Source organism: Saccoglossus kowalevskii, chromosome 21 (genome assembly GCF_978046115.1).
Source record: "Saccoglossus kowalevskii chromosome 21, keSacKowa6.1, whole genome shotgun sequence".
Taxonomy (NCBI): domain Eukaryota; kingdom Metazoa; phylum Hemichordata; class Enteropneusta; family Harrimaniidae; genus Saccoglossus; species Saccoglossus kowalevskii.
This window is the reverse complement of record NC_140661.1, coordinates 17,192,831-17,216,379: the sequence shown is the minus strand read 5'-3', so window position 1 is coordinate 17,216,379 and position 23,549 is coordinate 17,192,831. Positions and strand designations below refer to the sequence as shown.

The window sequence follows — 23,549 nt, the reverse complement described above, 5'->3', positions numbered from 1 at the left end:
AATGATTTGTTTCTGATGGGCCTGAAGCACCCTCTATCGACTGGAATGCATCAATATCGGGGCAAATCATCAGTCTATGTATTCCACACAGGTATTTTAAAAGGCTAGCCTGGAGAGAAAAGTACTATGCTCTGGCCGCCTGCCATATAGCTAGCTACAAATCACACTCAATGAAAGTATTCGGATATTAATAACTTTATCGTCAATATGTAATTGTTTTGTGAACAGAATCAGTTGAATGTGGTTGACCGATGCAACAAAACAATAAATATTAACAAACAAATATCACTTTTAGTTAGACTCGTATAGAGTGAAAAGGGCATGTTTAATCTAAGAGCATCAAATTCGGGAATGTTGGATGACACAAATATACCGCTAGCACTACAGTCCCTGGGTCGACCAAGGAATAAACGGAAATGCACTATTATACGCAACACGCAGGTCATAAACCAAAGCTGAAACAATACATGTTATAACAAAAGGTTATTTAGCAATGTAATTTTAACATTACTACTACTATTAATGTAATCAGACGATACACTTCAGACGTACATCGTTCTGACATTGAACTTTACGTTTCTTTCTACGGCTTTAATGTCGTTCAATATCTGAACTATTACACTTCAACTAAGAGTCTGATATCGTTAATTAATGAATTGTCGGAACGTAGAGCATAGCACCGCATATCCTTACTTGGCAGCGGCCCAGAAACTGAATTACTACAGCGTCCGGTTCGGCGTTCTCTAGCAAAGTAATACGAATTTGGCCCTGAATGGTCGTTTTCCTCCTCTACGCTCAGGTGTCACGGGTAGTAGCAGGCTGTGTCTCTGTGTCTGCTGTGTTTGATCGTAGCCATTTTGAAACAAAATGACATTGTCTCGTTGTGATATTATTGTTCATCACTTTAGTTACTGTACCATATGTGCCTGTCGCATTCGGCGAAAATTACAATAATGTGTATATTTCTAGAAACATACACAGCACATTATAGTGTCCTAAGTCACTACTAATTAACTAATATCCGTGTACGATTGGTTATGTTTCATTGCCGTCAAATTATATCAAATGTATTGGTTCATATTCGTTTGTTTTTTTGTTTTGTTTTTATAATTCAATTTCAAATGTGCCTATGTATATATATTATCTCTAATAAATTGCTGTCACCCATCATGCATTTGTCGTGTTTGATGTAAAAGAATTATTTACGATATCCAGGTAATGTGTCTATTTTTGAAACAGGTGGATGAACATACATGTGACTTAGTTGTTTGTGATGAATAATATACTGGTATTTTTATTGATATTATTGGCTTTTGTGGTCAACATTTTCGTGTCTTGTTGATGTTTCTATTACCTACATACCGTCAGTAATAATGTCAGATATGCGGATAATGCCAGTTAATATAGCTCAGATGCGATATGACGCTTGCTTACTAAACTACAGTAACAGAAACATTTTGCTAACAATACACATTAACATATTCAAGTCAATTTTTATTTGTTATCGAAAGAACAAAAGGACAGATATAGGACTTTTACTAACAAATTATTACTCATATAACTTTGAATGCGCACAATGAATCCAAAACCTCTTTACATTATGGTTTTAATGTTGATCGTTATTAAAATAAATTATATAGACACGGAATTTGTCGAGCAAAGAAGACTAAGAAACATGAAATCGGCGATGCTTCAGCCATTTAACATTGGTTGCTATGTGGAAAAGGTGTTTTCATACCTGTTAATATCGTTTGGTTACATACCGTGAAAAATAGATTCTGGAGAATACTATTTACTATTCATGAAAAACTAATGTAAAAAAGCAGCCACAGAACGTACACATCTTCAAATGACAAAAGTCCAAGTGTGGAGTTACGAAAATAAACACACGATCATAACAATAAATAATATAAACAAAAGTGGTATAATTATAGGACACACCACGGGAAAGAAGGATGGTGTGAGGGCGAGCTGTTAGCTGCTTATACACTGGCCGATTTAATTAAATCGAAGTCTATCTTCTGTTGACACTGACAAATCACTGATTTATATATCTGCATTATGTCATCAACCCACTGACATTTTTAGCCCAGCTGTTTTGCAGTGGCAATTATTGGCACTATGTTCATGGCAACACGAGCAAATCGCACTGACGATTATATCAGCACGAACATTTACACAAAGAAAAGTAAATGCATCGATGGATGAAACTGTAATTCTACAAGGTATTACACTGAAGAAATTCTGCCGAGGTATATACTATAATGGGAAACGTCGGTAATAATGATAGAAATATAAAATGAAGCATAACTTAGATAAAATGAAATCAAGCATGAAATAATGATAAAAACAACATATACTCTCTTTATTATGTTCATCATAATAAAGTACATATGTGTTTAATACATGAATGTATTGAATACGCATGAATATATCCAAATATACAGTACACATTCTTGTGAATGATTGTTTAAATAGGGTCTACTTATTGATGGGCTCCATTATTTTAGGCAGATCAGACCGTGATGAGTTGCCATATTCCATTTCTATCAATATTGTAAACACGAAAACTCGACAATATATTGGTGAACTGTGGCTCTCGAATTTAGCTCAATTCAACTACAGTATACAATGTCCTTTTTATGTTATTTACATTTTACAATGTACTCTGCCTGACTATTTAGCGAACAATACTTGACTAAATGGCTGAAACGACTATTGTTAATTGCACCGGATATATATTGTCATAACTACAATTGATATGGTGTTCGCATTGTCACTATGCAAGTACCATTACATTTAAAGTAGCTGTTTTTAAAAATGTTGCTGTATCACTGAATACATTTTTCACATGTGATATGATAAATAATGCCAGTTGTAATGCATTTGTTTTTGTTAAACTTCTCTATTGTTTCATTTACCATTGTTAAACGTGCAAGCTGCTGGTATAGCTAAAAGAATATAAGTACGATACAATTTTCTGTTTGAGCATTCTGTCGTTGCTGACTGGTAGTAAAACGTTCGCCCAAGTTCCTAAACGAGTGAGTAATAATTTCTTCCATCATATTTTTCATGTACATCGCCTTACAGTTGCCAATGCTCTCTATACAGTTGTACATTGTGATGTTAGTGAAGTGTTGCTTGTGGAAAACGACATGTTTAATATTTGTTTTAAGTAGTCATAATTACCAGTGTATTGATTGAGACTGCGAATCGTATATATATGTATATAACCGTCAGTTTTTCAAGTCTTTTCAACATTTTAAGCTATAAATTACCGAATGAAAAATGTAATCAATATAACCTAACACACAACCTGCCCCTTCGAGTGTTTCAATTCATACCAATGTATATTTGATTGCGCTCCTGTGACTTGTTTGACTTACTAAGATTTGGGTTAATTTCAATACATTTCATTGTCTCATTTGGCCAACCGTTTACCAATGGCGGCCACTAATATGGTACGCATGGTGTGGCTTGCGGCCATCATGAAAGAATCAGAGGATCTGTGCCTAGCTAAACGATTGATTAATTTGATTTAACTAGATTATCAGCGTTGGTATAATTTGTTTGTTTTTTTAAATTGAAGGGATAATATGTGTTTATACTAAGTAGAGTCAGTAGGCGACGTTAATGATGAAATCAGCCTTAATGTGACTGGTAACAACAATGAAGCGAGCATTAAGTTAAATTATCAGTTTTATTCGAGGAATAGGAATCGTTTGCCATATTTAATGGTATAACCTGTTTATGCTAGACTACATATTATTAAAATCATTACTAGAAAACATGTTATAAACTGACCAACAATTTAAGTAAAAAAACAACACCATGGAAATTACTATACGTACTAATAAACTACTAATTCAACATGTTGCTAACTCATGAGAGCAGAATATCACCGCTTTCTTGTCGTTTATAATGTTTGCCAATGTACACCTATGTTGCATTGTAACACATGTCAATTTGAAAACCTAAATGGCACATAGTATATTGATTGGAAATCATTTGGGCTAAAATACGTTGCTGTTGATTTGCATTCATTTATATCTCAAAAGAATTATCTAACAATCTTGCAAAACAAAGATAAATAAAAATTGAATTACCTTTCGACTCGACATAATAGAAGACAAAGACTGTAAAGTTATAAATTTGAACAAACGACTAGCTTGGTAAGCTAAGATGATTACAATAACTGATTATACAATAACTGATGTATTTGCCCACTGTGATATAACGCTACCCCGTTATGTTGTAAATTGGATGCTCTGTCTGCATTATAGAAAGACAATCTAAGTGTGTATATATTTGTAAAATGTTAATATCAAAATGGATTGTCTAAATTAGGCATGTGTCTTATTTTCAAATTGGCTTTTATGCGCCACAACTCAGTTCTAACAAGCATATCGATACAGTATATATGGGGGTAATTTGAACAAAAACAATCATGGGATTAGTTCTAAATTTCCATGCGTTATTTGTAGAATATGTGGAAAGTTAACTGAATGTGGTTACTGTTCTTGTTTCATTGGGTGCTGTTAAATACTGACTTGTTTTTTGAGGAATCACGAATGGACTATCACACCATCTATCATTGTGAGAATATGTCACCTTGAATAAATCTTGATTTGAATTAATATAATAAACGCTTCCTGCAAATTGAAAACTTGAAAACGAGAGGAAAATGGGTTCGATAAAATAATTATTGTATTTACATCTATTACATAAAACAGGTGAATAATACTTTACACAGGATATCAATATTCGGAGCTGATATTATTCGTGCCAATTTGTGCATTTTCTTGTGTGGATTTACGTATCTCGTCAAGACAGTGCAGTTAAAATATATCTAAATTTTCAACATCGTCTATTTTCAATTTGGTCTGTTTTTATTTCCAGCTATCATTTATTTTCACTAGTTTGGTTTCAGATTATTTGCTTTTATATTTTTATGTATTTACTAGTTTGTTCATCTGATAAAAATATAATCGCGTTGAATAAATCAAAATTTGCAGTTGCGTGTGATGATATATTTAATTATTTTTAAATTCAAGTCTATCAGTCGTTTCTTTAAATAATATAATCAGTTGTTCTCGTTCCAGAGCTTTGCATCATGAAGTTAGCTGGATTACTGGTTATCTGTGCAGGAATGATCTTTGTAAGTTCTCATATGTCTTAATATATATATAATGATATGTTTTAGATGCAACTTACTTATTCTCACTAATAATTATTGTATTAATCATGTTTGTGAACATTTTCATTTTCAAAAGTGCTTATTTGCATAAGTTGCATTTCCTAAAATTATGTACACAAAAACTGTTTTAGATCAGGCGGAATGTTTCTTAGCTATAATAATTTCTTTTCCATATTGTATTCATTTTTTCCTGGGTTAACCTTCGTTAAAATGGCACCACGGATATTCATGCATAAATTCTTATAAATTAAGAATTCTAAATATCTTGTTTTTCAGCTTGTGCCACAAAAGTGAAATATACGTGGGGTCTTCTGCATCTGAATTGACAATATTGCAATGATTGCTACAGTAACAGAGTTACCAAATCTGTCCGTACTTTAAACATTTTGCATTCCGATGTCAAATTCTTTTCTATATAGGTAATCATAATCATAATCAACTTCGGCGCAATCGCAATTTGCATTAACTAAGGGGTATATTGTGACCGGTTATGCACCAATCAGCTTGGTGTACTAGAATATGATAGATGACAACAAATATTAGTTTAAAAAAGATTAAAAAAACTACACCTATATATATTAAAATGTGATTTACCCATAATAATATATTTTTATGTAAAACAGTTATCGCCCTCTTTGGTTGACATCATACCCGTTTAATCAAATGTATGTAAGATTTTTAAATTATCAAATTAAATTTATTTATGAAACTTGTGATCGATAGTTGATAAGAATTCTTCTAACTTAATTATATTGCTTGGAATCATTTTCTGTGAAACTTTCACAAAATATTACCACGTTATTTACACAAGTATGTTTAGAATTCTTTTTTGTAACAGTTTGTCAAAAAAGGTTTTACCAACGTACTTATTTATGTTAGTAATAGACATTTATAGTGGTATACTAGTTGGTAACCCACCATGGATACATTCCATGAATCGTTACAAATTGAAATATCACGACACTGCTTGAAATATATACTTCTATTATTCAAATAGACATTTTAGAAAGTCCAAACCATTTTCAGATACGATATTTTCAATTCTAGTAAATGGAAATTGTCGAATTCTATCTTCAATATATCAATTAATACTATTTTTATTTTCCCTTCACGCAAAAAGGCCAATTTACTTGGTACCATTGTTACTGCTGAAGCGGGTGAGTTTATGTATTTGAAAGAAAAAAAGTTTAACTTGTGGTTTCGGTATTCGCGTGAAAGCATTATATTTTTAAATATTTTCTTTGCTTTCCAAAAATGTTCTGGTCAAGGATTATCAATCTGGCCTACAAGTACAATTTCTTTCAACACTTAATATAATAAAAAATGGTTCAGTTTGTAAGGATGACTCACCAAAAATAAATACTCACATTTTCCTGATTCTGAAGAGTGCATCTGTGTCTCAACTATTTAAAATGTTAGTATTGTAGAATAAGTTTCACTTTAAACTACATGTTCATAAAATAACAATATATACATTTTACATACAGAGTGTACTGGTCAATGGACTCAGTGGTTTGATTATGATAACGCCGATGGTTTGGGCGATTACGAAAAAACAACCATATTTGTACAACGCCTTGGGAATTATATGTGTTCTAATCCCACTATCGTCGAAGCGCGGACCATAGATGGCGTTGCAGCAGAAGATACTGGTGAAATATTCTCGGACTATTCGCCTGAAGTGGGATTTGTTTGCCTAAATGCAGATCAACCAGATAACATATGTCTTGATTATGAAGCAAGATTCTGTTGTCCAGGTAATTATTAAAAAATACGATGTTTGAAATTTGACTAATTGTATGAAGAATCAGAAAATAGGAATTAAGCTTGTTGACGCTAAATAAAACATCCATATATTAGGCCATGGATATGCCTGAGCATGTTTTACTTGTTTATAAATTTTCGCCTATGTGTTGTATGCAAGAACAAACAAATCCCTTGATCGTGTGATAAAAACAGTCTTCCAGTGTGTATGATTATTTTTAGAAACATATTATACTCTATTTTGTTTGCTAAACACCCGAACTAACCACAGGTTTAAATAACGTATTCCAGATCTAGGAAAATTCTAAAATATGAATGAATAATCGTTGTTGGACTAAAAGAAATTTATTTACGAGTCTTGTTGATTTTAGTCGATTTAGTCTTACTTGATTTTGGTCAAAACATATATTATTTATTATAAAGTCATTATTTTCTAGTGAAATAATAAACAGATAATGTATCAACTTAACAGCATGATAAATAATATATATAAACAAAATGGTTGTTATTGTCATATATATCAAGGTATACCCTAACAATAAAACAAAAATTGTATTTGACAGTCTATACAGGTACTTTTAACATTATCTTATGTTTATCTTTATAGACGGTGGGCTAACACAATAACGGTTTCTGGAAACATAGCATATACTCGGTACAATGAGAAGCAGAAACATTGAATTCATCATATCTTTAAACTTATTATAATAAGTATAATCACCAATCTTTACAATTGTTACAAAGTATGTCGATTTATATAAGCACTACATCTAAGCTGTATTTTTCGTCAATAAAGTATGAAACAAATAAAGTGAAATACGCAATATAATAACTCCTGTGTGTTTATTTGATGAAAAAAGGAAAAAGTGTATACAATATTGTGTAGTTACCTGGAAGCGTTCTATTCAGCAGCAGACCTGATTTTTTTTTTGCTACATGTTTTAGGATAAATAGAATAATTCATTGAACAATTTGTTTCGTTCAATGTATTGAATACAGAGTATTAAAAAGGTTCAAAAGACAAATGTTGTTTGTAAAGCCCCTTGCATCTTCCGTTGTATGAATCTCTGGCAGGAATAACACTGTGTGTTTATTGTCACAATTACAAACTTATTCAGCTACTATCAGTGTAAATCAGAGCGTATGATTAACCGTAGTAAACCTTAGGAATATGAACTGATGTATCTGGTGTATTCAAAACTCAAACAATAATCTGATTCAAATCAGAATGAGAGGACTCGTAAAACAAATCTTTAAATTTCGAACAAAATATTAACCAGATTGAAATAAGTCCAACACACAGGAACATTAAAGCTAGTGAAATAAGAAATCTTGATGAAATTCTGCGAGAGTTGTCATGGCCCATTGATAGTTTCCATTACGCTTTTGCAGATGGCTTTGCGTCTATGTTTGATCCAAATGTTTATCCAGTTGTTGTTTGCACATCGCGAAAAAATCCAGATGCTCTTTCAGGCCCAAACACACGTGCTCGATCAGGCATGACTTCTGGCCTCTGCTTTTAAAACTGAATATCAGAGCAGTTAGTGAAGAACGCGGGTGGAAAGTATTGTTAACTGATGAAAGTCGTGTTGCCCTGAAGTAGTGGTTTTATAAATGCAAAAATACAGATAAACTGTGAATTATGGTTGAATTAGTATTGTTTACATAGTTACGTTAACATGATTTACACGTGCCGATATATACATTTTTTTGAAATACATTGGGACTGTGATCAAATTAGGTGAATTGGACTTTATTCTGAAGCTTAACATGCGTGCGTGATCGCACTTTTTTCATTCAATTTATTTGGCTAATCAAAAAAAATCATAAATTTCATCTATTTATTTAGTTTCAATTGCGTCATGTACTTATCGTATTACATTGACGCACTTTTTTGTAATGGCTTATCTTCAATACAGGTCTAATAATAGACATCTCTGGTAGCGTGCTTATCTTATAGGTCTTCTCCCTTCAGCTGGTCTGCTGCCACGGCGTGTGATCGCTAGGGGAAAGTATATCACCACAACTAAGGCAGTGTAGGGAATGAAATACACTGTTAACGAATACAATAAATAAAAATAACACAATATATCAGGTTTCCATAACTTTAATACATAAATAGTACAGGGTGTTAGTCACTGGAACCAGCAAGGAATGGGGATATACAGCAAACAAATAACACTTAGAACCTGATCGATGCTGCAGGGAACACTCCACTCTCCGGTGAACAGCAATATACAATGTTGTGTTTCTTCGTATCTGGCACACTGTCGAAGCAGCTGCACTACAATTTAAACCCGTGCTCTGTGTCCAGGGAGTATCGGTAACTGCTACTACTGGTAGCACCGGTACGACGGGAGTAGTTCAGGCAGAGATTACTACACAGAACGTCTGAATAAGTATCCCTGTATAGGGTACAGCTCACTGGAGTCAGGAATCAGCATCTCAAGATGATCAAGTCAGGTCACCTTCGTGACTAAAGATTTTCACACTTGTCTCAATTTAAATACTACAACGAAATTATGGCCATGCAAATAATAAAATGTATCCAACGAAATGATTGGTTATCCCGAAATAGCGGACAAATCAGTGTATAGAGGATACCAATTTTGGTAGTGGAATAAACCACTCTTTATCCAAGCTCTACCAATTTAAAGTAGGAGACTCGGTCAATGATGTCATATTTATTTTCATTGCCAACAACACTGAGCTAGGTACATAAGTTATTTCACAATCACCACACCACTATCTGAAACATACCATTATGCAACAGGGAGAGACAGGATATTTGTATCTCAAATTCTACTGAAAACACGATCCAGTGACTGTATCAGCAGTCTGAAAATAAACATGTGCAATTGATTGTTGCAAAGTATCCAAATGTGTGTGCTCTTCATTCACACAGTCAAGGCTCTGTGCTTTTCCTTTACAATTTATGTCGCAATATAAAGCTAAACCATCGTAAGCTCATAACCATAGCATCCTCAGACTCTAATACAAAGTTCAAATATTAATTGTTTTAAGCGTTCAACTCTCACATTCAAAAAAACATAGATTGTTCGACTGTCAACAAAATCCATGCCTATATCAGTGAAGTTATATTATACCGTGATAGCTTAAAATCAACACAATTAAACAACTTGTCGATTAAAATCGGGGTAGTGAGAGTTGAGAGGTTCTATTGCCCAAAATATATTTCTCGAATTAAAATGATACCAAGCATTTGGGCTATTCAGTCGGGACATTAAACACAGACTCAAACATTAAACAACAAATCCCCTCTCTTTCTCTTCTCTCCCCTCCGTGAAGCATCTATGTTAGTATTTTGGCAACGTTGTAACTACAATATAAATTCAAAAAGGTTGATTTATGTCTGCTTTCGTACTTTGGGTTATTCTGAAACGATATTTATTTGAGATCCCGGGGCACTGAATCTAAATCTGACATTAAATTGGAAGTGCAAATACATCAGTTTCAAGGCAACATCCGTTAAACGTGCTGGAAACTGTGAATAAATTACGCCGTTGGCGCCGTCTACCAACTTGTTACATATCCTATAGATTGACGCTTAACAACAACTGGCAATAATTTCCGGATTATGTCTGGGTGTTTTCCTTCAAAATGTCATTCTACAAACGTTATATGGTATTATATAAAAAAAATAGAAGTGTATCAATAGTAAACGTATCAGACACTAATACTCAATCATGTCAGAGAATATAGGGAGAATAACAAATGACACATGAGACAACATAATTTCCAGTTGATTAAATTTCACTGAATTCCTCAACATATTGATCGAACAATGTTAGAAAAATCGGCCAAGGCATGTCCGAAAAATGACACGAGACGTGATGAACGCAACGTCGCGCTCCCATTATTGACATAATAATATATGGTATCAATTCCAGTTCAAAATGTCTGGGAAAATGTGGAGATCTCGCAATATAAACTTTGGTTTCAGTGTAATGTTATTATGTATGTATGTTTTGGTGTACATCTTTTTACATTAACACGAATATGGCGCATTTCAGAATCAACATCGCCTCAATATTGAATAGTGTGTTTCTCAAAATAACACTGAACGCTTTATATGGTTATATAAAACCAGGGGTGGTTGGTTTCTTGAGTATTTGGCGCAGTCTACCAACTACATATCCTATAGATCGATACTTAACAACAAGTGGCAATATTTCCTGGATTGTGTCTCCATGAAACTTTTACTCTACAGCTAAGTATACAAACGTTGAATGGTATGATAACAAACAAATAGTAGTGCTCCTGTATCAAGAGTAACCAATATAGCTAGTAACTAACCTTTTTTTGCATTATACATTGGTCTATTTTTTGCTCTACTTACACCATATAATAAACAATTACCAGCTTTGCCACAACATCTGCTTTTTTTGTTTTTTAAAAGGTGAACAAACGTCAATCAGACCCAGTTGTTGAAGAAGAACAAAGTAAAGGTGTTCTGATTTCCAATTTCGTCTCGTCGTAAACAATCAATATCCGTTTTTAGTTTCCCGTCGAATAAGTACGTCATGTCATTCACCTTTTACTGTATACGCGACCCGCGACAATGCTAGAATTCTACTTAGCTCGATGGATAAAGCGAATACTGATTAAAAGTAACATAGTTTGAGTCATGCGTCTTGCTTCTATAACAAATATCTCTTTCAACGACTGTAGTGAACCACGTTCACCAAGAGAGAAACGCTGTCGCCTGAATTTGGGTTTTTGCAACAATGAAATTTACTTTAATGATAATCAGGCGGTTACGTACAAAACAAAAGTGGTACAATGTTGTTCCCGACTGTTTTGATTTTTGCATTAGAGTCCACATATTTATTGCGCTCAATTAAGATTTCTTTTCAGTACGGCCGTGTGTAGTTGGTGATCATTTTTTTGTATTGTATTTTATTCAATATCAGTATAGTAATTCTGAAAACTCGTATCAATATTGTTGAGTCGTCGACGTCTACAGTCAGATGCGAACTTTGCCGCCATTCAATGCTCTCTTGTCGTTTGCATTTCACGACATGACCTGTCAAGTTAATCGGTTAGTTTCGCTTGTCAAATTTATCTAACCACCACACCACAACAGTTGTTACCGTGTTTCCGAAAACTTACTGAATACCATCACAATTAAAACTATTCTTCTAAATGTAGCTGTTACAATGAATACATTTCTTTTTGCGTGTAATATAAGTTAGGTATAATGTTCAGTTCGAACATTCTCTCGTTGCTGACTGGTTGATAGATTTCGTTTGAGTTCCTGAAACAGTGGGTAATAATTTCTTCCGTCTATTGATATTTATGCTGAGTTGTGGGAATGCTTTCAAATATCTGTTCAAATTACTCTTAATATCACAAATATATTGGCAGATAACCGTATCATAATCATGTGTTCCTCTGCTTATCACTTCATTCCAATAGTTTATTTCGTCGCTGTCGTTGCACACGAGTGTAAAACAATCCATTAACTCTTACCTCGTTTACCCGATGGAATTTAATCTCAGTCAACGAAAATCTCTTTGTAAACACTTCGTCCCGCGCCTTATTCGCTCTGATAAATTACTGGCTTGAGATCAGATAGGACTTGGCCCTAACATTTTCCGACCATGGAAACGCCTTGGGGTCAAAATCAGACCCTCCATTACTTTCTTTAAATGCCTGTTCTTTAATGCACGAAAGTATGCAACAATAACTACAACACTTGCGTATTGCGTGTTCGATAGTGTAGCCATGAACTCTTTTAACATTGTTTGCACCATAACTCTTTATTTTCTAATGTTTTGGCAAAACCCTAATAAACATGTATGGTCTAAAACTTCTTTTTGTCCAGAGAATGTGTCTCTGAAGTTGTCAATATTCGAATCATTTACTCGTTTGGTTGTATGGTTACTCCGAATTATTCGTAATTTCTTGGGGAATTCTCTTTATCGTTATGAAACAAAGTGTCAGCGTGAATATCCATTATTGTATAGCAGTAAAATATCTCAATATTCGCTCTTTTTTTGATTGGACGAATGTCCCTGACAACATTAAATACCAGTTAGATAAATTGTAACATTTGAAAGTGATCTTGATTTTTACAAAGTTGGCGTAATTTCTTAATATCAACATTTTATTTTACCACTTGTAAAAATAATGCCAAGGCAGTACTGGTAAATCCCTTTTTGATAGTAGACAAAATGGAACAATATCTGATTGAGTATGTGATCCAATTCCAACAATATACCTAGCTTTGTAATGTGGTTAGGATGTGTTAGGATAACTAGTGCAAGCTTGGAGAGTCATTTTATCTCGTCCTTGTTACAAATTTGAATTTGTTTTTTTATTTTTGTCAAAAAAATAGTTTGAAAGTAGAATTATTATTTCCAGTAAGCACCAAGTTTTTTTTATGAGACACTCATAATTATGTGACTTTCAAACAAGTTCTTTATTGTATGGAATTTTATTTAGGAAATCATATGACTATCGGGGAAATCAGACAGGAAATTTAGTGCATTGTGGTCTTTAGTTACACAACTTAATCGTCTGTCAATTTTATGAATTCAACAGCGTAGTTCATTTTATAGCCAACATTCATTCCTACAAAGTATCTACCTTCTTCAGGTTAGCAATTGACTGCCATAGGCGTTACTGAGTTCATGATATATTTTAATTGTATGTTACATCTCGATTATCTTTTGTTATTATTCCAGCATTTTGCATCATGAATTTTGCTTCATTACTAATTATCTCACTAGGCATCATCTGTGTAAGTACCCAGATGTCAGAAAATTATTCAGCGATATTATAATACGATATGTCACCATTGTTTTCTCCAGTTAAATAAAAACCTGAAAGGGCAATTCCGAGAGTACAATTTTCCGCCTATATGTAAATTAAGTCATTATTACCTCTAACTTTAGTACTTTATCTTATACTATACTAATATACGACAACGTAGTTACAGTGGTTATCGGGCAAAAAATCATAACAATATTACCTTTTACTCACTGTGTTGAACTTACATTGGTGACTATGTTGAGTGGTAATTGTTCTCCGCTCAGGTTTTACCGGTAGTATTTAAACCATATTTAAATGTTTCTCGTGCACCAAGATTTAGCCAAATCATGACATTAAAACTTCTTCGGTACTCTGGAAATTGTAGATATTGCCATGGCAAATCGGTCTTGTGTTACCCTTATCAAAAAATAATCATTTGTTTATATATCTTAGAAAAGGTTGAAAGTGTGGAATTGTGCACAAATACATGAGCACTCACTACCCTAAAACGAATTCTCTTATTTTCTTATATTTAGAGATCTACAGAGAAGGTTCTGTATTAAAGTTAGAGTAATTTGAATAAAGTTGTTTGTCAAATCTTCACGGAAATATAGTGCTATGTAACGTGTTAAAGCGGGCATATTTTACGTGATTACATATATTTATTTCATCATATAATATAACTCACCAAATAGACTTATTTTATGCTTCATTTAATCCTGATTTGTTTTCCTCCTTTCGCCTTATACTAGCAAATCCATATACTAGGTACTGCTGGTCAGGATGGGGAGTTAATTTATTTGAACACTTAGAAGATGTGCATAGATACGCATCGTTTTCTTTTCAAATACGTATTCCCAAATAGTAATGAAGTTGAATATTCTCATTTAAAGTCCAAAGAAGTAATCGGTCAGATTGATATACGTTTCATGCACGTAATTTGTTGAGTGCCACCTTTTCCCGAAATCCCCGTATTTGATTATTATTTTCTGATCAAAAGAAAAAAATAGTTGCCATGTCCCTCTATCCTCGTGATTCTGCAACATACATCCTTGTCCTCTGCAAAATGTATTTTACTAGTAGTGATCTACCGTGTGTTTTCATTACATAAAAAAATAGACACACATTTTGTAACCCCTTTTCCTAATTGTTACCACTGCCTCATTAATTTCACTTTAAACTGACACATTCAAGTACAACGTTTTCTACATTCTTCTCACAGAGTGTCCGGACTGGTGGACTGGTTGGTTTAATCACGATGGTCCGAATGGTTTGGGCGATTATGAAACAACATCATTTTTTGTAGATCATCTTGGAAACGATATGTGCTCTGATCCAACTATTGTACACGCGCGGACTGTAGATGGTGTTCCAGCAGAAGATACTGGTGAAATATTCTCAGACTATTCGCCAGATGAAGGGTTCGTTTGCTTACGGTCAGATCAACCAGATAACGAATGCTATGATTATGAAGTCAGATTCTGTTGCCCAGGTAATTACATACAAAATAATAACCTATAATAAATTAACATAACTATATGAAAGCCAAATTTTAACAGACCATTACATATCAATCAGACGTAGCGGTTTTATAAGACACAGATAAATTTAGTCAATTAATTGTTTAATCAATGCATCCTTACATGTGTAATGGACGAAAATAAGAAAACCAGGTCCTGTACTGCTTGAAACAAAAAAGTACATTCATACTAAACTAGTATTGTTGAGAACAAACCATTAGAACCAAGCTAAATGAGTATATAAGACTGAAGCGATACATTAGTTTGACCCCTAGACCTGAGAGTAGTGCTACTGGTATACCTCTGCCACCAACTGTCATTCGTCGAGCAGAGGACGGGAATGTTAAGTAGGATGGCAAATTCCACGCCGCACAAAAGCATCGATCAGCTTTTTCCACAGGTCCTGACCTATAAAAGCTATTGCACCTGGTGTACAATAGAAAATCAGCTCCTATCAATGTCCCCTATCTATCACAAGTTGTGGGCAAGACTAGTCAGAGCCCTGGGCAGTTCTTACTATATACTATGTGCAATTAGGAGAGGCACTAGACGGATGTTAGTCTGCTATCCAACGGGGACACATCACCATTACTAGAAATGGTATATTTATAAAGGTTTGGACCCCATGGAATTCCGTACACGTATTATTGACATACTACCATACCAGTTCAAGCAATGAATGTATCTACTGTCTTCCTAAGAGTTAGCTAGTCTGCTTACAGTGGTGAGGATCATTTGCTGAGTTGCACATTCCGAACTTGTGTTTCATCTGTATATGTTCAAAATACATGTGCCTGTAATTTTGTATAATTATGTGTATAGCTGTGCTCCCATCCCCTATTCTGGGATTTCTCAATGGTCACTAATGGGCTTGAACTCCTGCAGGTCACCCACCACTAGGGTTTCCTTTGTATTCCGCCCATTGAATATATCCATGTCCTACATTCTGGCAAAGTAAGTATGACTTCACTATGCAAAAATTGCAAAATATTCCTGGGGAATCTGATAATACAATGGGCATACATAAAAAAGTGGATTGGGGAGGGGGTTATATTACAACTGAATAATACATGCTCGCATGTTGGTACCAATCGTATATTGCTTGATAACAGCTACTGACAATTAAATAATATGTGCTACTACCTGGGTGAAATTCCTGTAGTGAAGAATAATAACGTTTCAGAATTTATTATTTGTACTACTATTTTGGTACTATTCCTACAGTGAAGTATATTATCTCCTCACAAATGCACATACGCCGGCTTTCAATACGATTGACTGGTTATGGGTGTCGAAGATATGTCGTCATGCATGAAAATTTCAACCACCATGGTAAGGTGTAGAGATCACGAATGTCACAATTGTCGAATCTTGCTGATATATAACAAAACATTTTTTATTGATAGCGGTAATTAAGGTGACCGCTGGTAACTAATGCGTAAAATCATAATAGTCGAGCCTATTTACCATCTACAATCCAATAGTAAATGAATATATTGAAAAAAAGGCGGGTGGATGAACGTCAATAAAACTCACTTGTTTAATACTGGTACTTGCTGTCTATTTTTGTCACGTTGTATATATTGCATATCTCCTCGAATGGGTTCACAGTTATATGTGACAATCTACTAAACTGTTTATTAGAACAATGAATGTGTCTTTTATTGTGTATGTTTTATGACTACGTCTATAAAGGTAACGGATGTGTAGGTACAACAGTTGGAAACAATAATTAAATTCCTATAATTTCAATGGTAGTTCTCAGAAATAAGATATTAATATGGGTTTACACTTTTTTAATTTTTTTTTGTGGCAGACGACAGTTCTGAGCATTGAGTGTCACTATTGCCTCTCCTGACGTTTTTTTTTGTCCGTGCAAGGTTTACACTCATGTTTTGGTTTTCGTGGGAACGCCGTTTATTAGGTTCATTTATTTTGTTGTTTATGGTTAAAAACTCGCTGCACCACACGTACAATTTCAATGTTGAAAATATCACATCATGGGTTTATGTGGTCCATGTTTAGCAACACATTATATAGCTACACATAACGAATCATTGGACAACATGACATGCAAATGTTCGCAGCACAAACAGCTGTCCACTTAGACTGTCGACAGTCGGTCGTACTCAATATTAATCTGTTTAATATTATTAATAAATATAGTGTATAAACGTAATAGGCGTGAATAATTGCGAACGCCGGGACAGGAAGTATGGAGTGCCCTTAGGTACGACCGACTGTCCGGTGCTGCAATTCACTGGTAAGATTTATTACCAGATCCGGGTACTTTCATACGCAAATGAATAGTCGCGCAGATGTCCATCATTTCATCTTAGCCAATCGTGAAAAGGGTCAGGGGTCGCTGGTTGCTTGGATCGCCCACGACTTACGCGAAGTTTGTTTTGACTGTATTGAACTACACGTGATCGCGACACTTTGCACAGCAGTTTTTGATATTAGACACAAACAAATCTTGACGAATGCATTATAAAAGTGCTGGAACATTTAGACTAACATGATATTTCTTGCAAAAATGATTGTATTTGTAACCATGTCGAATTTACTGTAGGATTTGGTGATCTTATTTTGTGTGATTTAGCTAGTTGGAGAACCCTCCGTTAGAACGCTGTTGGTTCAGCCCTTGATTGAAAGCGGAAGCAGACGTGTCAGAACATGTACCAGAGATTACACTTTGTGTGGGATATTTATAGATCTTACGAAATCATAATACCATGTGTTAGGAATGGTGCCTAGAGGGCGATACCCAATTGATACATGCATTGGCATATATCTGGTGATTTTCCCTTTCTATGACTGCCTAGCGCGGTCTTGATTTGTTCTGATTTGCTAGATGCTAATGTAATTTGATGGGTATTGTGAGCGCGGGAAAATATTCTGCGTTATCTTAGGGAGTCGTCCCTTTTACTTCATGATGGCGGCGTACTGGGACATGCCGGAGATGGGCTGCTGAAAGATTTGGCTGGTGTTGGACGTATTGTGTCCGGATTTGATCTCAGAGCTACATTCTGATGAGAAAAGAGAACAGAGACTCTGCCGATGCAAATGTCGAGTTAATCCGACCAGAATTGATGTTTCTGCAGCTCCTTTTCAGAAATCGTGAGTTAACACTACGCGTACGCATACGCGCGTGAATACAAATCTACGATCACGCGATTTGTGAGATGACAACATTATAACAAAGATGGCTGCGCACATGTAGAGTGTGACGATCGACGATACATCATTGTACTGCCGTATTTATGTATGTGAGTCAACTGGCGACTCATTCCTTTCATCGATTCGAATATAAACATGGTTGCTGCGTTATTCCATGTCATCTGATTATCGTGACATTCGAATTATTGTGATGAACTTGATTTATTGCGCAGACGTGTTACAGGTCTGTGAATATTGTGCATTGATTTGTGAAACTGCAAAACCATAAGGTACAGCGGAAGCTATGGCCGATTTTCCATTTGACAGAAACACTTTGAGATTTTCAACGCTGTGTCGAACCTTTATCGCCTGAGAGTGTGTGCTGTATATGAAGAGAACATTGAACTGCAAACCGTCCACGGGTATACAGAGTTTGTTGTATGATACCGCTGTGTAGTGATAGAGACATTCCGTCCAGTATCCAACAGAGAACTGTGTTCTTGACTGTGACAGTCTGAGACATATGAACTGGTTTGGTTTAATGCGCGACTCTTGTGCAACTGCGTTGCAAGTTATATTATTGTTGTGTTAAGTACATGCATAGTTAAGTAGTTGTTTGATTGCACTGTATTTTATCATTATTATTCAGATGATTGTCAGAGTGTTGACAATATTGACGCAAACTGTATTGTGATACCTATTGTTGTAATGTGTTTGGTTCAGTCAGGGATTGACCAATGAGAATTACGGGTTGTTAATACTTAGGCTAGTGATTGGTTCTATGTGGTGTTAATAGTAATACCTGAAGCATAGTGTTAGTGTATTGGTTGTTGGGTTTTTATTTGAGTATTTGGAGATACTTTGAGAATAGATTAGTCTAGGGGTTACAGTTGCCGAGCAGGGCTCTTGCAATATAACATAGGCGTTGTAGTTGAGCGTGATAGTACCGCTGACTAAACGCGACGTGACAGACTACCCATCGTTTAGCACTACCGACGTAGCGACAGTATTGGCATAGAGACGTTAGGTTAAGGGTCATAACAGACAGTATTGCTGTGTAGATTAAGGCATTATTATTGTGGACTATTTGGATATAGTAACATTATTTTGTTTATTTATGTACAACTTTGTTGTTGTTAATGTTTACTTGTTACCACGAATATATATAGATTTAAACCTATTTGACCTGTGTCTCGCTTGGTGTTCTATTGTATGTCGTTACTATGTGCACACTTGTATGAAATCGGAAGTCAACGGTATCCCCTCGTTCCCTACCCTGAGATAAATTTATTTGGAATCTAAACTCTCGTAAATATTGGTAACAAATTGGCGCCCAACGTTAGGGCTAGGGAATATTCGAAACTGCGCGTTTGTTGACGTTCATGCAAGTAGTGCCGTAACAGACTGTGGAACACAGGCTTGACCACAGACGTTTGGATATATTTTTTTTTGGAGACATCGTTGTATGTCAATTCATAGTGATATAGGTGATATCGATCTTCAAGTTTTTTTCGGCAGCTTAGAGGTATCGAATTATAATTGGACATTGTTTTAAATATTTTTTTAGAAAACTTTGTGTCTTTCAGGGCGACCGTTGTGAAGTCGCAGTGACTGGTTATCGCTACAAGATTGTTCCTCACTGGCTGTGGTGTGTGTCAGCGACAATACAGAACGAACATGGCAGAGGGAAGAGAAAACACTCCAGTTACCCCGATAGAAAAGGTAACGCCTGACCCAAAGGGACTGTTGGGGGGTCTTGGGGTGAATGCTGAGACCCCTAGAGGTATTTCCCTGGGGCGTGGCCGAGGGAGACGGACGGGCATTAATGGATCTATGCATACCCCTTTCAATGTCCCCAGTGCTGGGTTAGGGGGAGGTTTACCCGTGTATGGTGGGATTGGTGGCGATGCTGTTAGGCCGAAAGACAAAGTTGCCGGCGACGAGATGAGTTTCCGCGGTGAGGCGAAACATGAAGACAATAAGGCGGAAGTGCGTGAGGCGCTACGCGAGCAGCACAGGTTACGCTCTGAGTTAGATCGCTTGCAGGTGTGAAACGCTGAGCAGATGGAATTGCTGCGTAAAGTAGAACTACTCGAAGGAAAGCTAGCGGCGACTGAGCGCGAAACCCGATTCGGTGACCCCGTGAGCGCAAGCACCCCGTTGGTGCGTCCTAGAGATCGCAGTCCGACTCGCTTGCCGTTGAACTCGTATGCGTTGCCGCGTATATCCCCCTTCGCCGGTGAAGGCAGCGGCACAGAAGACATCACTTATGAACTTTGGAAACAAGAGGTAAGTGGGCTCGCCAAGACCAAGATGTATTCTGATTTGGTTTTGGTACAGCAGGTGAAGAAATCTCTGAAGAGCCATGCGGCCAAGTTGGTGTACGATGCTCGGGCTGACACGCTGACCGTGATTTTAGCAGCATTAGAAGTCGTATACGGTAAGATAGAATCAAGGGATGTGGCCATGAGAAATTTCTACAGTGCTCATCAGCATGAAGATGAGAGTGCCGCTAGGTATGGGGTGAGGCTGAGGTGAGGCACGCATACAACGAGACTGTATCATTTGCGGAGCTGTTGGTTGCAGCCAGGACTGCAGAGATTGACCTCGGCCAAATGGAAACTAGCCCACAAGCTCCTACCAGGAAAGCCAGAGCACACCCTACCTCTACGATAGGTGCAGAAACGAGTAATGGTGGTGGGCACGAAGCCCCCTCGAAAGCTGATAAGCAGATCACAATGATGACTGAAGCCATACATATGATGACAAGACAGAATGAGGAGCTGGTCAAGAGCAATGAAGAGAATAGGACGCTGATCAGAGGGTTGCAGGATCAGGTAAGTACACTTGGTCAGACCCCTGTTGCCACAGTGCAACCCCTGTCAAGTGCTCTGGCCAGTGGACCGCATGTGGATGCGATCAGAATGTTAGAGAGGAAGGTCAGAGAGCTTGAGGTGACCAATGGACAGTGGACAATGGACAATGGACAATGGAAGAAGACAGAATTCTGGTAGGTACTTGAATCCCTCGCGAGATGAAAGAGCGGGTCGTGGTCACAGAGATCTTGAATGTTACAACTGCGGAGAGGTTGGTCATTTTGCTAGGGGTTGCCCTAATCCCAAGGTATGTAGCCCAGGTGCCCGACCACCCGCTCCCAGCGCAGACAGAGGTAAGTCCAATGGTGTAAAAGCCCGCCCCCGTAGGAAAACATGCGTGCGACATACCCAGACTCGCTATGGTAATGAACGCTGTCAACCAGTTGGCAACAGAGTCTTGGGTACCCTCGTGAAGGCACGTACGTTAGTGAATGGAGAACCCTGTGTATGTATGTTAGACACTGGATCTCAGGTTACCTTGATAGGTAAAAGTTTCTGGGAGAACAAGTTGGGTAAGATCCCTCTGACGAATCTTGATTTCTTACAGATATATGGAGTGACTGACACTGTGTTGCCATACCTTGGAATGGTTGAAGTTGAAGTGTCAATGCCAGAGGCCTTCAGGGGTTGTGGTAAGAAACTGGTGGAAGCACTGGTGATGCAGGACAATTCTTTCACATCCGAGACACCGGTGGTAGCCGGCATGAACTGGTTGGAATCCTACCAGGGTGAATCCCCTCGGAACGAAACAGGACGTTTTATTATGAATATGTTGCACGCACGTGCCAAGTTTCTTGGTAAGACAGGGCATGTGGGACTGGTTAGGGCGCACCTTGAACGACCCGTGGTAGTACCACCGTGTAAAGTGACTACCGTTACTGGAAGGTTGCGAGCTGGACCTATTGGTGATAGGATCACTGTGGAAATAGAGCCAGATGAACGCCAGAGTGCACGGCGCGGATGGAAAGTAGAACCTATGGTGGTGACCGTAGAATGCGGCAGGAAGAGTTCTAAAGTGCCCGTGGTCATCTGGAACGAGACGCCAAGGCCAATTACTGTGAGGTCTGGTGATATTATTGGCACGGCATGCGCGATACAGTACGTTGACCCAGGCCATGCTGTGGCAGACTCAGAGACTACCCCAGAGTCAGAGAAGCGAGCGTTCGTCAGTGGAGGATTGGAGTTTGACATGGCTTTGTCACATACCACTGGAAGTCAGATGCGATTGGTGAAGGAGATGTTCGACCGCAATCAGCGAACGTTCTCCAAGGACGATAACGACTTGGGTAGGTGCACAGTAGAGAGACACAAGATCAACTTGGACAACGAGACTCCAATACGTCAGCCACATAGACGCATACCTCCAATGTTGTACGATGAGGTACGCCGACTGCTCCAAGGCATGATGGACAGTGGTATTATTCGAGAATCCCACAGCCCTTGGGCATCGCCTATCGTCTTGGTTAAGAAGAAAGATGGTGCGGTGCGGATGTGCGTCGATTATCGCAAGCTGAACAGTGCCACCATTGGAGACGCCTATGCTATTCCACGCATAGAAGAGACTCTGGATGCACTGCATGGGGCGAAATGGTTTTCGTCTATTGACTTGAAGAGCGGCTATTGGCAGATTGCCATGGCTGAAGAAGACATACCGAAGACTGCGTTCACTACGCCGCTTGGCTTCTATGAGAGCTTAGCCATGCCGTTTGGTTTGAAAAACGCCGGGGCTACGTTTCAACGCACAATAGAGAAATGCATGGGCGACTTGAACATGAACATATGTTTGGCGTACTTGGACGATATTATCGTTTTCTCCAAGACGTTCGAAGAACACCTAGAACGGTTGGAAAGAGTGTTCCAGAGACTGAATGAGTACGACCTGAAGATCAAGCACACCAAGTGTCAATTTTTCCGTGACAAGGTTAGCTACCTAGGTCACGTGGTGTCAGAAGATGGAGTGGAGACCGATCCAGGCAAGACGAGTACGTTAAGGACCTGGCCCGTGCCATCGAATGTTCATGAGCTAAGGACATTTCTGGGTTTTGCCGGATACTACCGAAGGTACGTGCCCGGGTATTCGTCGATAGCAAAGCCATTGAATGAGTTGACGGCAGGGTTCCCTACGAAGCGTAACAAGAATGGTGCTTCGAAGAGGCCGCCGCCATTCGAGTGGACACATAAGACTCAGCAGGCATTCGAGACGATAATTGCCAAACTAACCAGCCCGCCAGTGTTGGCATATGCAGACTACAGTAA

At 37.3% G+C, this 23,549-nt stretch overlaps 1 protein-coding gene across 1 annotated transcript; it reads left to right on the top strand.

The window, feature by feature from the left end:
• Window positions 1–2,963: 2,963 nt before the first annotated feature.
• Window positions 2,964–7,793, top strand: LOC100368452 (cartilage intermediate layer protein 1-like). Its single transcript, XM_006825464.2, has 5 exons — window positions 2,964–3,041; window positions 5,103–5,158; window positions 6,318–6,354; window positions 6,685–6,954; window positions 7,569–7,793. The coding sequence occupies exons 2-5, from the start codon at window positions 5,114–5,116 to the stop codon at window positions 7,586–7,588; spliced, it is 372 nt and encodes a 123-aa protein (XP_006825527.1). The 5' UTR covers window positions 2,964–3,041; window positions 5,103–5,113; the 3' UTR covers window positions 7,589–7,793.
• The last annotated feature ends 15,756 nt before the right edge of the window (window positions 7,794–23,549 follow it).